This window comes from Malaya genurostris, chromosome 3 (genome assembly GCF_030247185.1).
Source record: "Malaya genurostris strain Urasoe2022 chromosome 3, Malgen_1.1, whole genome shotgun sequence".
Lineage (NCBI taxonomy): Eukaryota > Metazoa > Arthropoda > Insecta > Diptera > Culicidae > Malaya > Malaya genurostris.
In genome coordinates, this window is record NC_080572.1 from 167,342,842 (window position 1) to 167,361,342 (window position 18,501).

Genomic DNA, 18,501 nt, shown 5'->3' on the forward strand with positions numbered 1-18,501 from the left:
AGCTAGTACCGCTCTGTGAAATTCAATGGTCGCCTATTTTCCATACATCCCATTGGCACCATATTGAACAACGTTCCTTGTTGATTCACACAAAACAGCTATTTTGCTTAGAATATTTTACTCTCGAAACTTTTTCAATTTCTTTTCCAAAGCTATATTCGTTGGTGAACAGCTTATCAAAATCGACCAAACTGTTCGCTACGATGCTTTCTCAGTTTTTCTCCATATGTTCAGCCCCACACAGGAAATAACCTAATTTTAAAGGAAGCTCAGAATACTGGAAATGCTACAAATTCCATTTTTTTGGTGACAGATGGATGCGGAAATGTGCTAACGAATTTAAGAAAAAGTATCACTGGTCATTTCACATCAATAAATACTGTAGGCTTTAGCTATCCTGGCACACTAGCAACTCATCTGTCATTATAGCATTGATTCATTGTATCCGTCTAGTGGGGGTCTACACTGTTTTTTTTTCAAATAACTATTTATTGGAATATGAGTTAAAATTAAATTATTAAGATTTAAATTGGGTGTTCAGCCACAAGTGGTGGCTTTTCAGCCCTATTGTATACATGATTTGGTTATTACCATGAAGACATCATTTGCTTCCGCAATTCTGTGATTTTTGTTTTGGGAAAATTGTAAACCTACTTGTATTGTGTAATATCTACACTGGCATAATTACTTTATGCTAGCACTGATTGAAAATGCTCCCACGCATTCCAGTTCATCGCATTGCATTGCATTGCAAAAAGGAGCACACTCGTTTTCAGTCGTTGATTTTTTCTACCTGATTAAACCCACAAATGCATACTGTTACCATACTGTGAAATAAAGCCCAAACTTGGAACGTAGTTCACTACGAAGAGAACTAGTGTGGTAACGAAAACTCAAATCATTCATTTAATATTGAATGAAGCAATATGAATAATAAAGCAATATTCCTATCCTTGTCACATTGTCACCTAACGTGTTACCTAAAATACTGCCAAATTCTGATAATTCAATATGATTTACTGGTTTCTCTAATTTCAGGTTGTGCGTGCTGCAAGTCCTGCATTGCTTCGGGTCATTGCCCTTGGAGCATTTTGTATATATTGCACGGTAAGTACTCGGTTTTAAACCAAATGATTTCTCGAGCTAGCGGACTTCATATGATTTCATTCAGTGTTTTCTGCTGTTGTATGTATTTTGCTAAGTACAGAAGCATTTTTTAGTTCTTGACATTATCGAAGGTTCTCCCCCAGGCAACCAAAAAGAGTGATAACAAAAACCTATTTTAATACATTTGATGGTGTAATGATGAGGTTCTTATAGGCATGGTCGTTCTCGTTTTGCTGTGAAATACTTTTACATTTATTCTGAACGAAACCAAGACAGTTTCGTTTGGTTTCGAATGTTTCTCGACTTGGGAATACTTTTTCTGGTAGTGAACTATCTTTTTAATGTTCTTTAGAGCTTTTACTAATTATAGCAAAACTGTATCCGTTGATTTATTTGATTTCAATACAATAAATGTAAAATGACTTATCAGTTCATAAATATACTCTATATACCGTATATAAAAAAATAAATATTAGTCAATTTATTAGTTCAGATCCATGTTTACTCACTGGTCCTTCCTTATGAATTACAACCATCCGTTGACACACATTTTTACTTGTTTTGCACTACATTATTGCTAGGTAAATCGTGCCAGGCGTGCGAGCATGTGTAAATAACAATATGAATGACATTCTTTAATCTTTATTTCTGGAGTAGGGAAAAGCCCAATGGAGTAAATAGATTATATTATATTTTTGTAATAGTAAAAATCTGTATTCAAGCTGATGTCTGATTTCAGAACTAAATACCATGCGTCTCCATCTGATGATAATTTGATGGAGACGTATAGTTTTTTGATTGAATTATTATTTTAAAAGTCTGATATTTTACCCGTCCACAATTGCTGAAAATCTGCAAATAATACAGCGCAATGTACATGAAATACATTTTGAAAAATGCTGAAAAATCATAATACCAAAATTTTTTTTTCAATTTTCTTTGTTAAAGGTTTTTTTTAAAAGTTTACATAAAATGATAATCAGATGACCCACCATAAATAAACAAACATAACAATTAAAGGGTTAAATTGTTGGGAAATCATCTCCAATACAAACCCTTTCAAACATCGATCTGTTGGTGATCATATATTAAGACATACAAATTGGCATAGTTTTGATAGAGGCGAAGTCGCTATTATCTTCTACCAGATGCAATTTGTGGCTACGAAGTTAGAAGGTGACTGTTGAAAATTACGAAACGTCGTTCGAAGTGCCGATACAGAATATGTGAAAGCGAAACTGCAAACAAAACTATTTCTGTTTAGAAAATTCGTTAGTTGATAACTTGTATCTGGATTATAGTATTATAGGAACTGTTCCAGCACATAGATTTTCCAGTTCCAGAAATACCGGAAGCAGGGTTAAATTTTTAGAATTTGTGAAACGCAGTGTGGGACTAATGCGCCTTACCATATAAAAAAATCAAAATATTCGCTTTTTCCTCTTTGCATCTATCCCTCCCATAATTCAGCCAAATACAAATTATAATACCACTAGGTCCCATACAAGATATGCAGATGGGATAAACTGGAATTAGTCTAATATAATCTCAACTTTAGTTCAGTTCGATCTCTAATACCACCTAGTTTTGCCTTATGTTGGTATTATTACATGTAGATTTTAACCCTTGGTTTTATTGAAGTACTGAGACGATAGAGAATAGACAAGTTAGGTTTTACAAGTTATGAATAATAAAATCCAAGAACAGTTTTTACGTGAAAAATCAGAAAAAAAACCGATCAAAGAAGTCGATTGCGTTCAGAAATAACGTCAAATGGAACAGGAAAAAAGGAAAATATAAGAATCACATGTTTGTTCGTATTTGCCAACAAGTTTGTGAAACTTATGCAATTGGCAATCAAGCGATTAGCAGTTTTTTTTTCCTGAAAACGGTTCCATTCATCCGCGAGCACAAAAAAAAGTTTTATTCTGGCACGATTTAGTCCGCTGCCACTACTGCCAACAAGATTGGATCTGTCCACAAGCTAATGAATCCTTCGAATAGTTAGGAATTTCGAATGATACACAAATACTGGACAATTTCAAATCAACGACATCGACGAAATGGCGGGGCAGTCAAGGACATTCAGCAAATGCGGGCAAAATGAAAGGAATGCGATGAAGTTGTATTGCTTTCCACTGTGCATTTGCTGATGAGATTCACCAATAGGAGGATTTAAGATTTCGTACGAGCGGAAGAAATGTAACCGTATAATGGTGGAACTTTGAAATTTTACTAAAAACATCGAAAAGTATTAATGAAATTCACCGTACTTTTAGCAATCTTTTTGATGACGTCACCACGTTACCACGTTACCACGTAACCGTAATATTTGAACATAACTTAACCCATTTATCCATGATACTTCAATTCTCTACCGCAACCGACAGTCTTACAATCAACTTCAACAACCAACTTCTTCTGGTCAGAAGGGCAGAGTGTTTGACTTCCTAGTGTCTGTCGCTGAAATTGCTAAGCAAAAAATCTGTTTTTGGATACAGTTTTCTTGTTTATCATTTTTTCTAAAAACCTACAAGGATCAGCCCCATGGGGTTGTTCGAGTCGTTGATGTGGAACAAGGCAACCAAAATTTCTAATGATCTACAATCAAAAACATCAATCAATCCGAACCAACACCGAACATCATTTGTCTTGATTTGCATTTGTTTTATGACCGACGAAATTACAACATTATCCCAAATATATGCAATTATATCTTTGTACATACTTGCGATTTCGATAATTAAGCTTCTCTTCGTCAAGCTTGTGTTCAAGTTTTTTTTATGCAAGCAGTTTTTTAGCGTTAAGTTTCTCTACCATTCTGCGATTTCGGTTGAAGCGATAAACTATTTCTCATTTCCAATCGAGTTCATCTAATATAAATTAGAAATTAATCTTAAGCACTCAAAATTTATCCAGAGGCAGTTGTCAATTTCTCATGGGGAAACGACATAACATGGCATTCCGAGCTTGCATGACACAAGATCAGAGTATACCAATTAAGGGCTGAGGCCAGTGTGTTTTAGGGCGTTTTAAAGGGCTATTTTCACGCTTCAAATCTGATTTTCTCAGAAACGGTGACGAATATCAAAACACCCAACTGACAATCTCTTAGAAATTTAGTTTAGATTATTCTGTGACAATTTCAGAATGATTGTTTGATTTTAGCGGTCGGGAAAGTCTTTTTTTTTTAACGAAGAGTTGCATAGCTGAAAACGGCAACTTTCAACTTGTTCATTGAATATCTCACCTTCAAAAGCATGGATAAAAAATCTATCCTGACAATGTCTAGATAATTTAATTTAGATGCGATTAGTGCATAAAAACATATATGTTGTCGCGATAAAAATTAAGTGAATGTTATTTTTGTAATGGTAAGTACGTTTCTATGGCGGCACCATTTCTGCCTGGTAACGTAACGAAACATGAGAGAGAAATAAAATCTTCCCATCAAGGTTGCCAAACAAGCGGTAGCTTTATTGGATTTTATGTGATGTAGTAAAACTTGTAACCGAAAATATCAAAACTTTCTTGGCCACCCGGCCACATGGAGAGTCATTTTACACATTTACGAGAGAGCATGAAGAGAAATGTAATACGCACAGCGAGCGACACGGTTTTACGTTAACAACTGGCATCAGCCCTTAAAGCTTCAAATCGTTTTATGGCACGTTTTTGTCTTGCTGTCTAGCAACAACCTACCTCTAGCATGCTAGGAATAGGACTGAAACGTTAGCTTTAATTTCGCTTCTATTTCTAGATTCGCGTGCTTCCAACAGCTTCGCTTTTGCATCGATTGACCAATCAGAGTGATGCTCTCTCTTTGATACATCGCTTACTCCTTCAAAACCGTCGACTATGGCAGGGAAATCCGGTATGCTGGAGATTTTTCGCAGACAAAATAGGACACTGCTAGCTACTAATCAACATTTCAATGATATACATTTCAAAATACATGGCTATGAACATTCAAATCAATACGTAGAAATATTTCCTATCAAATGATGAAATAATATTAATAATTGATACAAAACAGACTGAGCTGCAAGTGTTTAAAACCTGACCACATTTCTACGTGTGGTTTTTTTTGAGTTTATAATTTGCACCTCCAATAAAGATGTGTTTCACAACAAAAAATTATGTATGAGAACCTTATATTGCTCATTGGAAACCATCCGGCATCTGTTTAATATTTATATTGGAACGTTAACTAGTTTTTGACAAAAAACAATCATAATTTTTTAATGTTAGCTTATATTGAAAACCAAAAAATTGTGTTCAATAATTATCTACACAAATCTTTGGAAGACAATTTTCTCATATAACTATTCACAAAAAAGTTAGAACAAAAGAAATGATTTTTTGAGAGCATTTCACTCCGAAAAATTGATGTAACTTCAGCTAAGTTTCTCAAAATAAAATTTCCTACAAATTTACTGCGAAGTGCAATAATTTTTAAATTCAATTAAGAAAGTTATAATTCAGATTTAAATCCAAACATGGACCCCCTTAATAATCTTTTACATAAAAAGATGCGTCAGTAACTTTCATGACAACACCAAATACAAAAAAAAAACATATTTAATAGCTAAAATTTTTCTGTCTCGCAAATTCCCCGTTTCGGACCACTGTGCATTGGTGTCATGTACGATGCCTGAAGAAAAAATGGCCATGTAGAGTAACGGTACCCCAATTCATCTCAGATCCAGTTGTCATCTCATATACGAAAACTAATAGTTAGACTGAGAACTGCTTTATCCGATTTTATCACAACTCGTTCATTGAAAGTCGAGTAATCGGAAAAATAAAACGGCTACTCTACTATTGGTACAATAGCCCTATTTAGCTTAGGTCTTGAAATTTTAGATACTAAAGATATATTTTTGCTCAAAATTCAAGCAATTTGAACTAAATTTTGAATTTTTGGGTTTTATAAATTAATTATTATCACTAGAAAAAAATTTTTCCTAACAAAATGTAAGATTCATTTCATGTCATTAATATACCTAATTAATATAATAGGTCCAGAAAAACTACCCTGTGGCACACTGGATTAATTTTCGAAGACACTAGAGACCATATAATTAAAATCAGTTTTATGATAACTATCACATAAATAGTATCCACTCCAATTGTGTGCTTCGATATCGAAACATTATTATGTTTGCAACAAAGCACACCTAACGATTTTTTCAAACCGCAGTTCACATCCAAGAACAACAACAAAATAATCTTACCACCCTAATTTTTTTCTTCCAATTCGTTAAAACCCGGTTGAAAGCGTTTCTCAATTGTTTCGGTAATAGCAAATTTTTACTCTCGAATTAGTTGGTAAACTAGTTTTTCTACACTAACTTCATTCAGAAACGAGTTCAGTGTGTGAATGGGGGGCAGTACTTTTTAGCTTTGTCTATATAAGCAACTGAATTAATAAAAACTAGAAGGATCAGCTCTATTGGTTACCAAAATATTGAATGACTGAAAATTATTTAATAGCACAGTTCAATCAGTCGTTACAATACTCAATTATCGATAATTGTATATCGATCTGTACGAGCGTCACAACACAAAGCTTTCAGTTTTTGTGTTAAAGTTAGAAAAACACCGGACACGCGAACCAAGAAAATGCACTGTTGGTCATAATTTGCATTTGTTTTGTATGCACAGTGCACGTGGATTTGGATGTTTAACCACTTTGCAAAATTACTTTTAATCAGAGCAGACGAACGTACCCAGAAAAGAATTTCGGGGGGTGTTTTCTTAATATAGGAGAGACCGGGGCTAAATCGGACACTTTTTAGAAATTGAAAAAAAAAATTCTTTAAATCTGGATTCTTACCCAAGTCATTTTTACCGCATCATTTCCAAGAGCGTTTACAAAATCAATCCATGAATCGAAATAATAACAGGTTTATAAGATATTTCAGCTGTTCGGTTTAACCACATGTCCGGTCTAGCCTCTGTCTCCCCTAATAATTTCTTGAGTTTGCGGGGGGGGGGGGGTTGTGTTTGTTTGAACCACTAAAACCCCCCCATGTATACGTCTCCGTTAGCCAGTAAACCAGCATAGTGTTTAGATATTTCCCAGGTTAAAAAAGACATTGCTCGCTATTGATAACAATTTCATTCATATGTACATGAAAATAAATGGCTTTATCCATTTAAATCGATGCGTACAAATATTTTCCATCAGTTGGAGAAATAATATTACAAATCGAAACAAAATTGACTGAGCTATAAGTGTTAAAAACCTGACCACTTTTCTGTACGTTTACTTCCTTGAGTTTCTAATCTGTACCCCTATATACACCCTACCCTCCTACTACTTACTTTTTTTACGTTACCTCTTTTTACGTAACTCTTTTTACTAATCAAATCCCAAATAACGTAATCTTTTTTTACGAACTTATTACGTAAAAAAAGGGTTTTTGCATACAATGAAAAAGATTCCCAAGCGAAGCAAAGCAAATCCAAGATGACGACTTCCGGTTTATTGATATTCTTTAGGAACCCTTCCAATACAGGTATTTTCGGAACGGATTTGATGAGAAGATGCCAGAAAACGATGTTTGAGGTGGCTCTAAAATTCAAGCTGGCGACTTCCGGTTTATTGATATTTCTTAAAAACCCTTCCAATATAGATATTTTCGGAAGGTTTTTGATTAGTAGATGTCGAAAAACGATGTTTGAAAGCAAAGTCCTGGCATTATATTCCTTTAAAAATGAACGGATTTTAACAATATATGGCTTGTTGGATAGCTATTACCGTGTGCAATCTGAGTCTGGAAACATATTCTGTTTTCAAGGTCAAGTATGAAAGATACTGTCAAAAAACTGACTGATACTGTCAAAAAATTTTGACATAAAACTTCGTTTAACTCAAAAAGTAAACATTTGATCTCAAAACCATTCAATACTTCTATGTGCGCACAAATAGATTAATGTTCATAACGGAACGAGACTACCATTTTATATTTAATATTCTGTGGAGAATGTTCAAACTGATAAGATCAATACCAATTTAAAATTTAAGCGTCGTCTCTCCAAGCAACCAAAAGTTCCACATTATCTGAAAAATTTACTCTTTATTACATCTCTCAGGTACGCGTGGCACTTTATGGTAACTTGAACATACAGAACTAGTTCTGAGAAAACTTTCTCGCTGCATAAAATCTGTATGAGGAACTGCTTCAAAGTTTTTTCTGATGCATCGGGTGAACATTCAAGTATGAGTAATTCCTTAAAAACGGGTTGTTCAGAATGCTGTTTAAACCAAATTTTATTTTTACGAACTTTTACTTACTTGGGCTAAATACAATCTGTAAACATATCTCAATCTAACGCATAAGTAACTCTGGAAGAGAAACTCTTCAACATTGTATTAGGTTTATCAATAAAAAAACTGTTAGTAAGCTTTTTTATCGATTATCTAAAGCAAGAATCACATCTGGAAGAGAAAACGTTGCACCTTATATCCTTTATGTTGAAGCCATTAGAGAGAAATCTCTCTTCAGTGTTTTGATTCAAAGGATGAGATGATGATGATGATGTTCTTAAAATATTTTTATTTTCAGTGTTGAACTAATCACAGTTTTTTAGTGTATGTGATAAAATTCAAAAAAGTATTGTTACTCTCATGACATATTTGATGTCTCTTCCAAATTTCACCAAAATCACTTCCGTTTCGAAAATAGCTATATGATTGGGGGTTCCCACATTCATTATACAAAACTTTTTTTACGAAGTGAATTCCAAATGACGTAAACCTTTTTTTTCGAACCAAATCCCAAATAACGTAAACTTTTTTTACGAACTACCTCCATTTACTGTCCTGCCAAATAAACCAAAATATGATGGAACAGTTGCATGCCATGAACGTTGATTTCAAAACCCGATTAGCAGTAATTCTATTGATCGGCATCAGCCATTTCCTAAACTTTGAATTTAATTCGGCTTCAGAGCACACTATAATGAATTTTCCTACATACAGAGTCCATTTCTAATTGCCGGATAGACACGACAAAGTTATCACTCGTTGCACTGGTTGTAAGTAATCGCAAGGGTTGAGTTGAAATATGCGATAACAGCTGCTGCAGATTAAAATTTGCACACAGCAAAATTTAGCCACATCTTTGTTATATCTCCATGCAAAGATGCAACAAGCACCACAAACGCAATGCCATTGTAAGTGAATGTATTGACATACGTTTAACCGATACCGACATTGTTTTGAAAAAAAAATCGAAAGAAGAAAGTGTATGTTAAAAGTGCTCAAAAGTGTGTCAGTTGACTCTTTTTCGAAAACCAGGATCAGACTGTAAGCGGAACGTCAATTTCAAATCCCAGCGGAATGCAGTCCTTGGAGTGATTAAAGAAAATCCTAACCTTTCTATCCGAAATGTGGCCAAACACGTGCAAAAGTCGAATTAGTTCGTTTAAAAAATGAAAAGAGTGGCAAAACACCGGTCGTTCAAGGTAATAGAAGCCCCAAACATGAGCAAGGAACGTCGTCAAAGAAACCGTAAGCTGTTCGACACACCGCTGACAAATTTGGCTGCTTGGTTATGGACGATGAAACATACATCAAAGCAGACATCGAGTGGTAGATAATTTCAAGGCCAAAAACGTATCGAAGTTCTTCAAAACGTTCATGTTTAGGTAAATTATTTATAGTTGTGGTTTGGGGAACAAAACCTTGATCACTACAGGTACGATTAACCAGCAAATTTACGCCAACGCGTGTCTCTGCCAAAACGGTTACTACCATGCATTCGAAAGCACACAAGTTCAGCGTTGTTTTGGTCTGATTTGGCGTTCTGCCATTATGGTAAAACGGTTCAGAAGTGGTATGGATTGTGAATCGAAACCTTGGAAAATCGAATGGATACGCACATAGAAAGGAAGATTTCATCAAATACTGAAAAAGATTTACAGACAGATAACTGAGGACGATGAGCAGAACTTAACGGATTAAATGAAACATAAAATTAGAGCATACCAATATAATAGGTACGAATAATAATATCTCTGATGTAAGTGGTTTATCAAATAATTATTTCCGAATTTCGAAACAAACATAAGAAATGTTTTACTGGGAGTTTTTCTTTGGCTAGATTTTACTGTGCACATACCTAATGCAAGGCATGCAAATCCAAATCAAATTCACCAAGCTTTGGTTGGTCAACATCCGTTGATTTATTTTAGTAGTTACCGTATAAAGTTCATCGTATGCTGCTCCGAAAATTTGAACGATGAAACTCGTTTACTGTTTGCAGCTCTAACCAAGCAGGCAGATGAAACAATTTAATACTATTTAAGCACAGCAAAGAAACTAACAATGCTGAAAACTATGGACTGATGTAGTTTACAAAAAGTTGCTTCTACCTTTTTCGATCCCGAATTGATTCAAATGGGACCCATCACAAACAAAACGGATTTTACGTATTTTTCGAAGAGAAATCAAAAAACATCACCGCCCAGAGCGAATCAGTTTGACCACAAGTTAGGTTTTCACAATGGAATTAAAACTTCACCGTTCGGTGTTCTATTCAATTGTGTATTTTAGAGCAAACCTCCGGAGGCTTACTTATGTATGCTTTCAGTTTCTCGAATTCCCGGACAATTATTATTTCATTCCCTCTGAACAAATAGCAATGGCTCTCGCTGGAAAGAATAATGAAACTAGAGTGGATTTCAGATTTAATGGCCATGGTGATTTAGCTCCTAAACCTTAACTGACTTGTAAATATTTGAGTTTATCATGTGTGCCGTGATGAAACACTCCAAACAAAATAAAGATTTTTAATTTCAACTAATTATAAAACAAACGTTTTTGTCTCATCATTCAAAGACTGGTTGTGCAATTTAGTAACTACTTTGGTGGATGTTCACACCAATTTACTTGGGCTATACTAGTCGCCAGTTTCCGGTGCCAAAAGGATCCGATAAAGTGGTCTAAATTTCCACTAACCTAATTTTTTTCAATAGGTCCAACGGTACATCAGCTTCTATTGATTTTAACCTGGAATTACAAAGCAATACGAACTTCAAATTGTCACATTAGTGCTTAAGTAATAAAAACGTTCTAAGATGATTTCTCCGAATATCTCGATTTTTTTTTTAATTTTATTTTTGTAGTTCACAACTTTGACGGTCTAAGCAAAAACTTTTTCGGCAATCTCCAAAAACAAGTATCTCTAAAATGGTGATCTTATTGATTTGATGTTTTCGGCAATGTTTTAAGTAAATACTATGGTTGTATGCGAAAGTATAGATTGTAAGAAACGGTTTTATTTGAAATCATTAGCTTGACTAGCTTAATCATAAGCTTAGCTCATAATTAAGCTCAACGTGGCCGTTGAACAATGATATTTTTTTTCATTGCAATATCTCGTAGTTATCTTCTTTTTTGGAGGAGAGGCGCTCTCATTGCTATCCAGCGAATGAAGGGTTGGTTCGCTATTCATGCTCCCGTCCATTGCTTCGGTGTCGCTGTTGTTGGCGGGAACATCGTTATTACTTTTATTTGTCCAGGCTTTGAGAGCGTTGTTAGCTCAGCTGCAGTAGTACTTTTTTCTACATGGAATATAGATGAAGGATTCGTTGAGGATAGTGTCTCATTTCTGTAGATGTCTGTCACAGAAGTACTAGGATTACAGAGGGGTCTCGTATAACTCGGTTCACCAAGGGCGTGAAAAGCGAATCCGCGTTATGCGAGACTCAAAGCATATGGGATTTCGACTGATTGCGGCTGTGAACCGTTATCTCGCTTCGGTCGACAGATAGAGCCATACAATCTTCGGCAAATTTGTTCTAGGTACTACCTACCATTTAAAATTATTTGGTAGTGAATTAGTTGAGAACTACTCCATCAGGGGCGCTTTGAAAAGAGAATGCAATAATTCATAGGTTTACGATAGAGAAAACAATTTGAACATGAAATATGGAATCTTCAAACAACTTTTCGAGAGACTCAACAGTTTATTAACAAGTTGAAAGTATATTTCGGGATCATTCCATCAGATGGAATTAGTGTGCTTGCTATGGTACAAATTTCAATTATATTTGTGTGTGTGTCTGTATGTGTGTTGTCAACTAAGAGGTCGAGATCTCCGAGATGACTGGACCGATTTTGATCAAACTAGTCGCAAATGAAAGGTCTCCCCGTCACCCAAAACGCTATTGAATGGTTTTGGGATCGGATGTTTACTTTTTGAGTTATACGTAGTTTTATGTCAAAATTTTCAGTTCTTTGACAGTATCTGTCACAATTGACCTTGAAAACAGAATATGTTTTCAGACTTAGATTCCGCACGGTAATACCTATCCAACAACCTAAAGATTGTTAAAACCCGTACATTTTCAACGGAGATATCGAAATTTTTGTGTAAACAACTTTTCCCCCTATTCCAGCAGTAGAAGTTTTGAGCGCTGTATGACAAAGAAATGCTTGGGAGCAACGGAAAACACGATTTTTTATACTGTTACATACAATTGTTACAGTGTTAAACAAAGTGTCGAACAGAAGAAGCGAGCAGCAACAAGGGCCCGGAAATTATATTCGCGTCTTTTACAGTGTCCCGATGCATGCGTTTTGATGGACGATGAGACTTATGTAAAGGAGGACTCAAAAACCTTTCCAGGTCCATAATACTTTACTGTCGTCGTTGGGGAGGATGTGAGCGATGCGGACAGGTCGATTCAAGTGAAGAAATTCGGTCGAAAGCTTATTTTCGATACACTCCTTAGGTTACTGAAGTATTAGAATGAATATCGACATCTGAAATTTGAGGTTCACTCTCTCAAGTTCCTCAGATTTCAAATGTCGATAGCTTTTTCATGTTAATACTCTAGTAGCTCACTAGTGCCTCCTATTGTCTAATTTATAGAAAGCTGATCGATTACATCACTCTCAAAAATAATTCAGATTTTCAGTTACTGAAGACTACCTTGTAGATACAATACGACTTGAATCACTTGTATAGCTCTATCTGTCGACCGAAGCGAGATAAGCGATAAGTCGAAATCCCATATGCTCTGGGTCTCGTGTATCGCGGTTTTTCGGCAATAACGAATCCGCGTCATACGACACCCCACTGTACTTAAGGCCGATGTACACATAGTACCGTTGTGCTTCGGTGTAGATGTTTTCTTGTCCAGTTTATTACAAGGCTTCGTAAATCGAGTTAGTTTGTAAAAAAGTTTACGTTATTTGGAATTTATCTCGTAAAAAGTTTATGTTATTTATTTATGCTATTTTTACTTCGTAAAAAATTTTTGGAATTGATTTTTGGAATGGATGAGAATTCATTCCAAATCCAAGATGGCGACTACCGGCTTATTAACATTCGCTGAAAACCCTTTCAACATGAGTATTTTCGGAACGGATTTGATAAGTAGATACCAGAAAAAAGATATTTGAGGTAGTTCCGAAATCCAAGATGGCGGATTATTGAAATTCCTTAAAAACTCTTTCAATATGGATATTTTCGAAACGGATTTGATTCATAGATATCCGAAGACGAGATGGTTCCAGGGCCGTCGAGAGAAAATTCGGGCCCGTTACTGCAATATTCCGGGCCCCTATACAAGAGAATAAAACTAATTAACGCACGAATTGTGCGTGTGACGTTAATTCAATAAGCACAGGTGTAAAATGTTTGATTTTTGTATTGCTATTAATCGAGATATATTTATATTCTATACATTCTGGGTAAAAGTAACAGCGTTAATTTCATGTTGCAATCAACTATGTTCAATGTTCTCCTTTTATAAAAAAACAGTTAACCCATAAATTACCAAAAAACTGTGGTCGGCCAGTAAAGTCTCCAGTTGCTAGATTAAATATTGTGCTTCGGCGCAACAAACAAAGGTGTTTCGCAAATAGCGTTTACTTTACGTCTGCTTATCGCTTCAAATTGAACTGCCGAGTTTTGCATTAAGCAGTTCAATTTGAACTGCTTTGCAGTGACGAGTCTAAGACGAAACGTGAAGAAAAGTTCATTACAATGTGGTTAGTTTTGGAACGGGATTGATAAGTATATGCCAAAGAATAATGTTTGAGGTGGCTTTTTAATTTTTCTAATAATACATAGAAACAAATCATTTACAGGTGACATGATTCTACAAAGATACAGTTCATTATTATATAACATGTCTACTCCTAGTTTAATTGTGTTATTTGGTTTTAATTGCCGCATAATGGCTATACTATATCGATTTTGTTTGGTTCTTTTCGGCAAGCATTAACTGAGAGAGACGAAAGATTTGAAATGAAAAGACGAATAGGTATTCTAGATTGAATCAGCTATAAACATAACACGGAAAAGCTAGCCTAGGCAGGTTCATATAGGCATGATCAGAAGAAAGAAATGAATTCTATTTTACCTTCTACTTGAGGGGGTCGAAGACTTATGTAACAAATGTATTTCTTCACCACACTATACAACTGACACCGGCTTAATTTGCAATTTAATTTGCATTTGGCTACCAATTGCCGTTGTATGGATTTTTATGTATCGATATTTCATCAAGCAAACATGTGCTTCTGTGGCTCAGTTGATTAACTGTGTGCTTTGTGATCTAATGTTTATCGGTTCAAGTCGCACTGTTTTAATCGATCGCTCCATTTATGTGTATCTTAGAAGACATTTTTTCAAACTGTGCATAACTTTAACGGTAAATTGCTCGAGTTCTAAGATTTCGAAGGCATTTTCTAATCTCAATTCATTGTTTACTTAAAAATAAGATAACTTTTTCAACGGTGATAATGTCGCGTTGAAGTAACGGTGATCTACTCTATTGGATGCTGGCCGGCCATGGTTGGTGGTTTGGATTCTATCCAGCTATCGTTGGCACATATCGATGGTGGCTGCATTCTCCTGTATGTGTGGGTCCACAGAAAACGGGGTGGCCCGCATGTTTGTCATCGAGCAGCCCTCGGTGAGCGGTAGTTGGTAAAAGATGACGACTTCCGGTTTACTGAATTTCGTTAAAAACCCATACCATTTGGGTATTTTCGATCAGTAAATACAGGAAAACAATGTTTCAGGTGGTTCTGAAATTTGAAAAGCTGACTTTCTTGAAAACTCTTATAAAATTGTGATTTTTTGGATGGCATTTGATGACTAGATGTCGGATAAGAATGTTTGAGGTTGTACCGAATTCAATGATGGTGACTTATGATTTATTGAAATTTCCTGCATCTACACATTGAACCCGAAAATGCGCATGTAAGGGGTTTCAAGAAATATCAATAAACCGAAAGTCCCTATATAAGATATCGAAACGAACTAAAACGTCGTTTTTAGCATTTTTTTTTTCATCAAATCCGCTTTGTAAATAATCACACTGTTAGGGTTTTTCAAAATATATTATTAAACTGGAAATCGCCGTCTTGGATTCTGAATAGAGTTAAACATTGCTTTTCGGCTTGGATTCGTCATATCAGTTTCAAAAATATTTTTACACTTAGCAATACCCTCTTTTTACGGAATAGGCTCGAAAAAAGGCGGGTAAATAATGTCTCAAACATAACTGGAGGACGTGAATACCAATAAAAATGATAACCGTTCGGATTAGTTGATTGTGTGAATTTCGCAACTTTTACTGTTCCGCTTCCAGAATTGTAAAGGTGCGTACTATCTTGTTAGCGACAAATGTTTTCTATCACACAATTAAATAACGCGGAATAAATTAGAGTAAAAAATAGCAGCATATAGAATTTTGAAGTCAATTATTTCATTTCGAATTTTCTCATTTCAGTTATAGAAACTATCAAAATACTGTACGGAATTAATTTCTGGCATTCAGAAGGACCAAACTGTGGAATTCTCTACGATATTAAACTCGGAGAATTGTTCTCGAACGCCAAGCAGTCCCGCAATTAAAGGGTGATTTTTTAAGAGCTTGAGAAGTTTTTTAAACAATAAAACGCATAAAATTTGCAAAATCTCATCGGTTCTTTATTTTAAACGTTAGATTGGTACATGACATTTACTTTTTGAAGATAATTTCATTTTAATGTTGACCGCGGCTGCGTCTTAGGTGGTCCATTCGGAAAGTCCAATTTTGGGCAACTTTCTCGAGCATTTCGGCCGGAATAGCCCGAATTTCTTCGGAAATGTTGTCTTCCAAAGCTGGAATAGTTACTGGCTTATTTCTGTAGACTTTAGACTTGACGTAGCCCCACAAAAAATAGTCTAAAGGCGTCAAATCGCATGATCTTGGTGGCCAACTTACCGGTCCATTTCTTGAGATGAATTGTTCTCCGAAGTTTTCCCTCAAAATGGCCATAGAATCGCGAGCTGTGTGGCATGTAGCGCCATCTTGTTGAAACCACATGTCAACCAAGTTCAGTTCTTCCATTTTTGTCAACAAAAAGTTTGTTAGCATCGAACGATAGCGATCGCCATTCACTGTAACGTTGCGTCCAACAGCATCTTTGAAAAAATACGGTCCAATGATTCCACCAGCGTACAAACCACACCAAACAGTGCATTTTTCGGGATGCATGGGCAGTTCTTGAACGGCTTCTGGTTGCTCTTCACTCCAAATGCGGCAATTTTGCTTATTTACGTAGCCATTCAACCAGAAATGAGCCTCATCGCTGAACAAAATTTGTCGATAAAAAAGCGGATTTTCCGAATGGACCACCTAAGACGCAGCCGCGGTCAACATTTAAATGAAATTATCTTCAAAAAGTAAATGTCATGTACCAATCTAACGTTTAAAATAAAGAACCGATGAGATTTTGCAAATTTTATGCGTTTTATTGTTTAAAAAAGTTCTCAAGCTCTTAAAAAATCACCCTTTATTTCAATACGGAACTGAATTCTTGATACTGTTACTGAGCTCGAAACCTGAACCAACCGGCAGGATAGATTTGCATAGTAGGAAAACTTCGTATAGTTCTTTGGGAATGTATTATTAGCTCTAAAAAGAACTGATTTACAAAATTCAGAAACTAGACAGGATCAAAATTGAGTTAGTTACAGAACTGATTCCTCAATTTGAATTTCGAAACTGAATTGAGCTTCGAAGCCCTGTTTCAGAATTCAGTTTCAGCAGGCTCGGAATTTTTTAACTAAATTTTGAGACAGAACATAGAAACTAAATTCCAAACCAGAAATGAAGTATAGAATTCAGTTGAACCAGATTAGATTCGGAACTCAGTTTTAGAATTCATATACAGAATTTCTGTAACAGAAATCAATCCGAAATTCAGCTCTCGAGTCCAGATCCAGTATTCAGCAGCTGAATACGATTTGCGTCCAAGAGCACGACCTCCCGACGTCCGAAGCCCTAGGGGGTAGATTTAGAATCATCTCTAAGATCTTACTATGAATGCGCTGAAGCCTAAGTTTGTGCCTTCGAGCACAGCCCCGCCAAACAGGGACTGCGTATTTAATTGCGGGGTAGATGATTTGTTTCTGATTCTTCAGCAGGACTGGCAATAATCAACTCCGTACTTCATCATCACCGAGTTCAGCTCACCTGCAAATCGGTTTCAGAAGCATCGTTGAGCGAGTTGAGTTATTGGGTAACCATTTGTGTAGAGAAAACATCGTCTCAACATCGTAGTGTCAAGCAATCAGCAGATGAGCGCTGAGTGTACATCAAATATTAGAACCCACTGAGAGACGATTTTTGAGTTGTGATTTGATGTGTTTGTACATCAACACGATGAATCAGATTCTTGTGACACTGTCTAGCTTGTATTCCCCATCCACCAGAGTTGCCATGGGCGGCCAACGTTCGAATCGATGCCATTTATATCCAATTCTCAAGACATGTTTTCGTATGCTAAAAAACGCATTCGGTTTTAGTAGCCAGTTGTGTTTAGCTCGAGACATGAAATTCAATCACTACGGAACATAACGCTACGATTCGACTTTTGTTTTCGTACATTAATGCACGTGCTCGTTTTGAGTACCAGCAAAAACAAAACCGAAAAGCTGGGTCGTGTTGGCAGCTCTGTGGTTTAGGCATACACTCACCGGTGTAGCTCGGTACGGTGATGCCAAACTCAGTACTCACTTTTTAAAACTAGGAATGAGAGTTAAATGCTAAGAAATCAAAACTGAGAACCATCAATACCATCATAATTTGATGTCAGCGATGCTCTGTATAGGTGAGTGTGTTTGTTTAGATCAGCGATGAGTTTCATCTTTACCATCATTTTACGGATTGCATCGTAAATCATGAGTGAGCTGATAATAGAAAAAATCGAATCTTATGAGCGAGTTTTTGCCACCCTTGTTCTTCAGGCACAGTTTAGATGTTCTACAAATCAGCGGATACAGAGACCTAATAGTATGCTGCATTTTTGAACGATTCATCATCAACATGTGACCTGAATATCAGATGTCTGTCAAAGGTGACTCCTAGATAGAT

The 18,501-nt window shown here is 35.9% G+C and overlaps 1 protein-coding gene across 2 annotated transcripts in view; it reads left to right on the forward strand.

The window, feature by feature from the left end:
- The window catches only part of LOC131436379 (uncharacterized), a 731,094-nt gene that overhangs the window by 580,952 nt on the left and 131,641 nt on the right, over positions 1-18,501 (forward strand). For both annotated transcript variants that reach the window (XM_058605077.1, XM_058605076.1), the window contains one exon: positions 1,039-1,107. In XM_058605077.1, the coding sequence (XP_058461060.1) occupies positions 1,039-1,107 (69 nt within the window). The remainder of the gene's footprint in view (positions 1-1,038; positions 1,108-18,501) is intronic.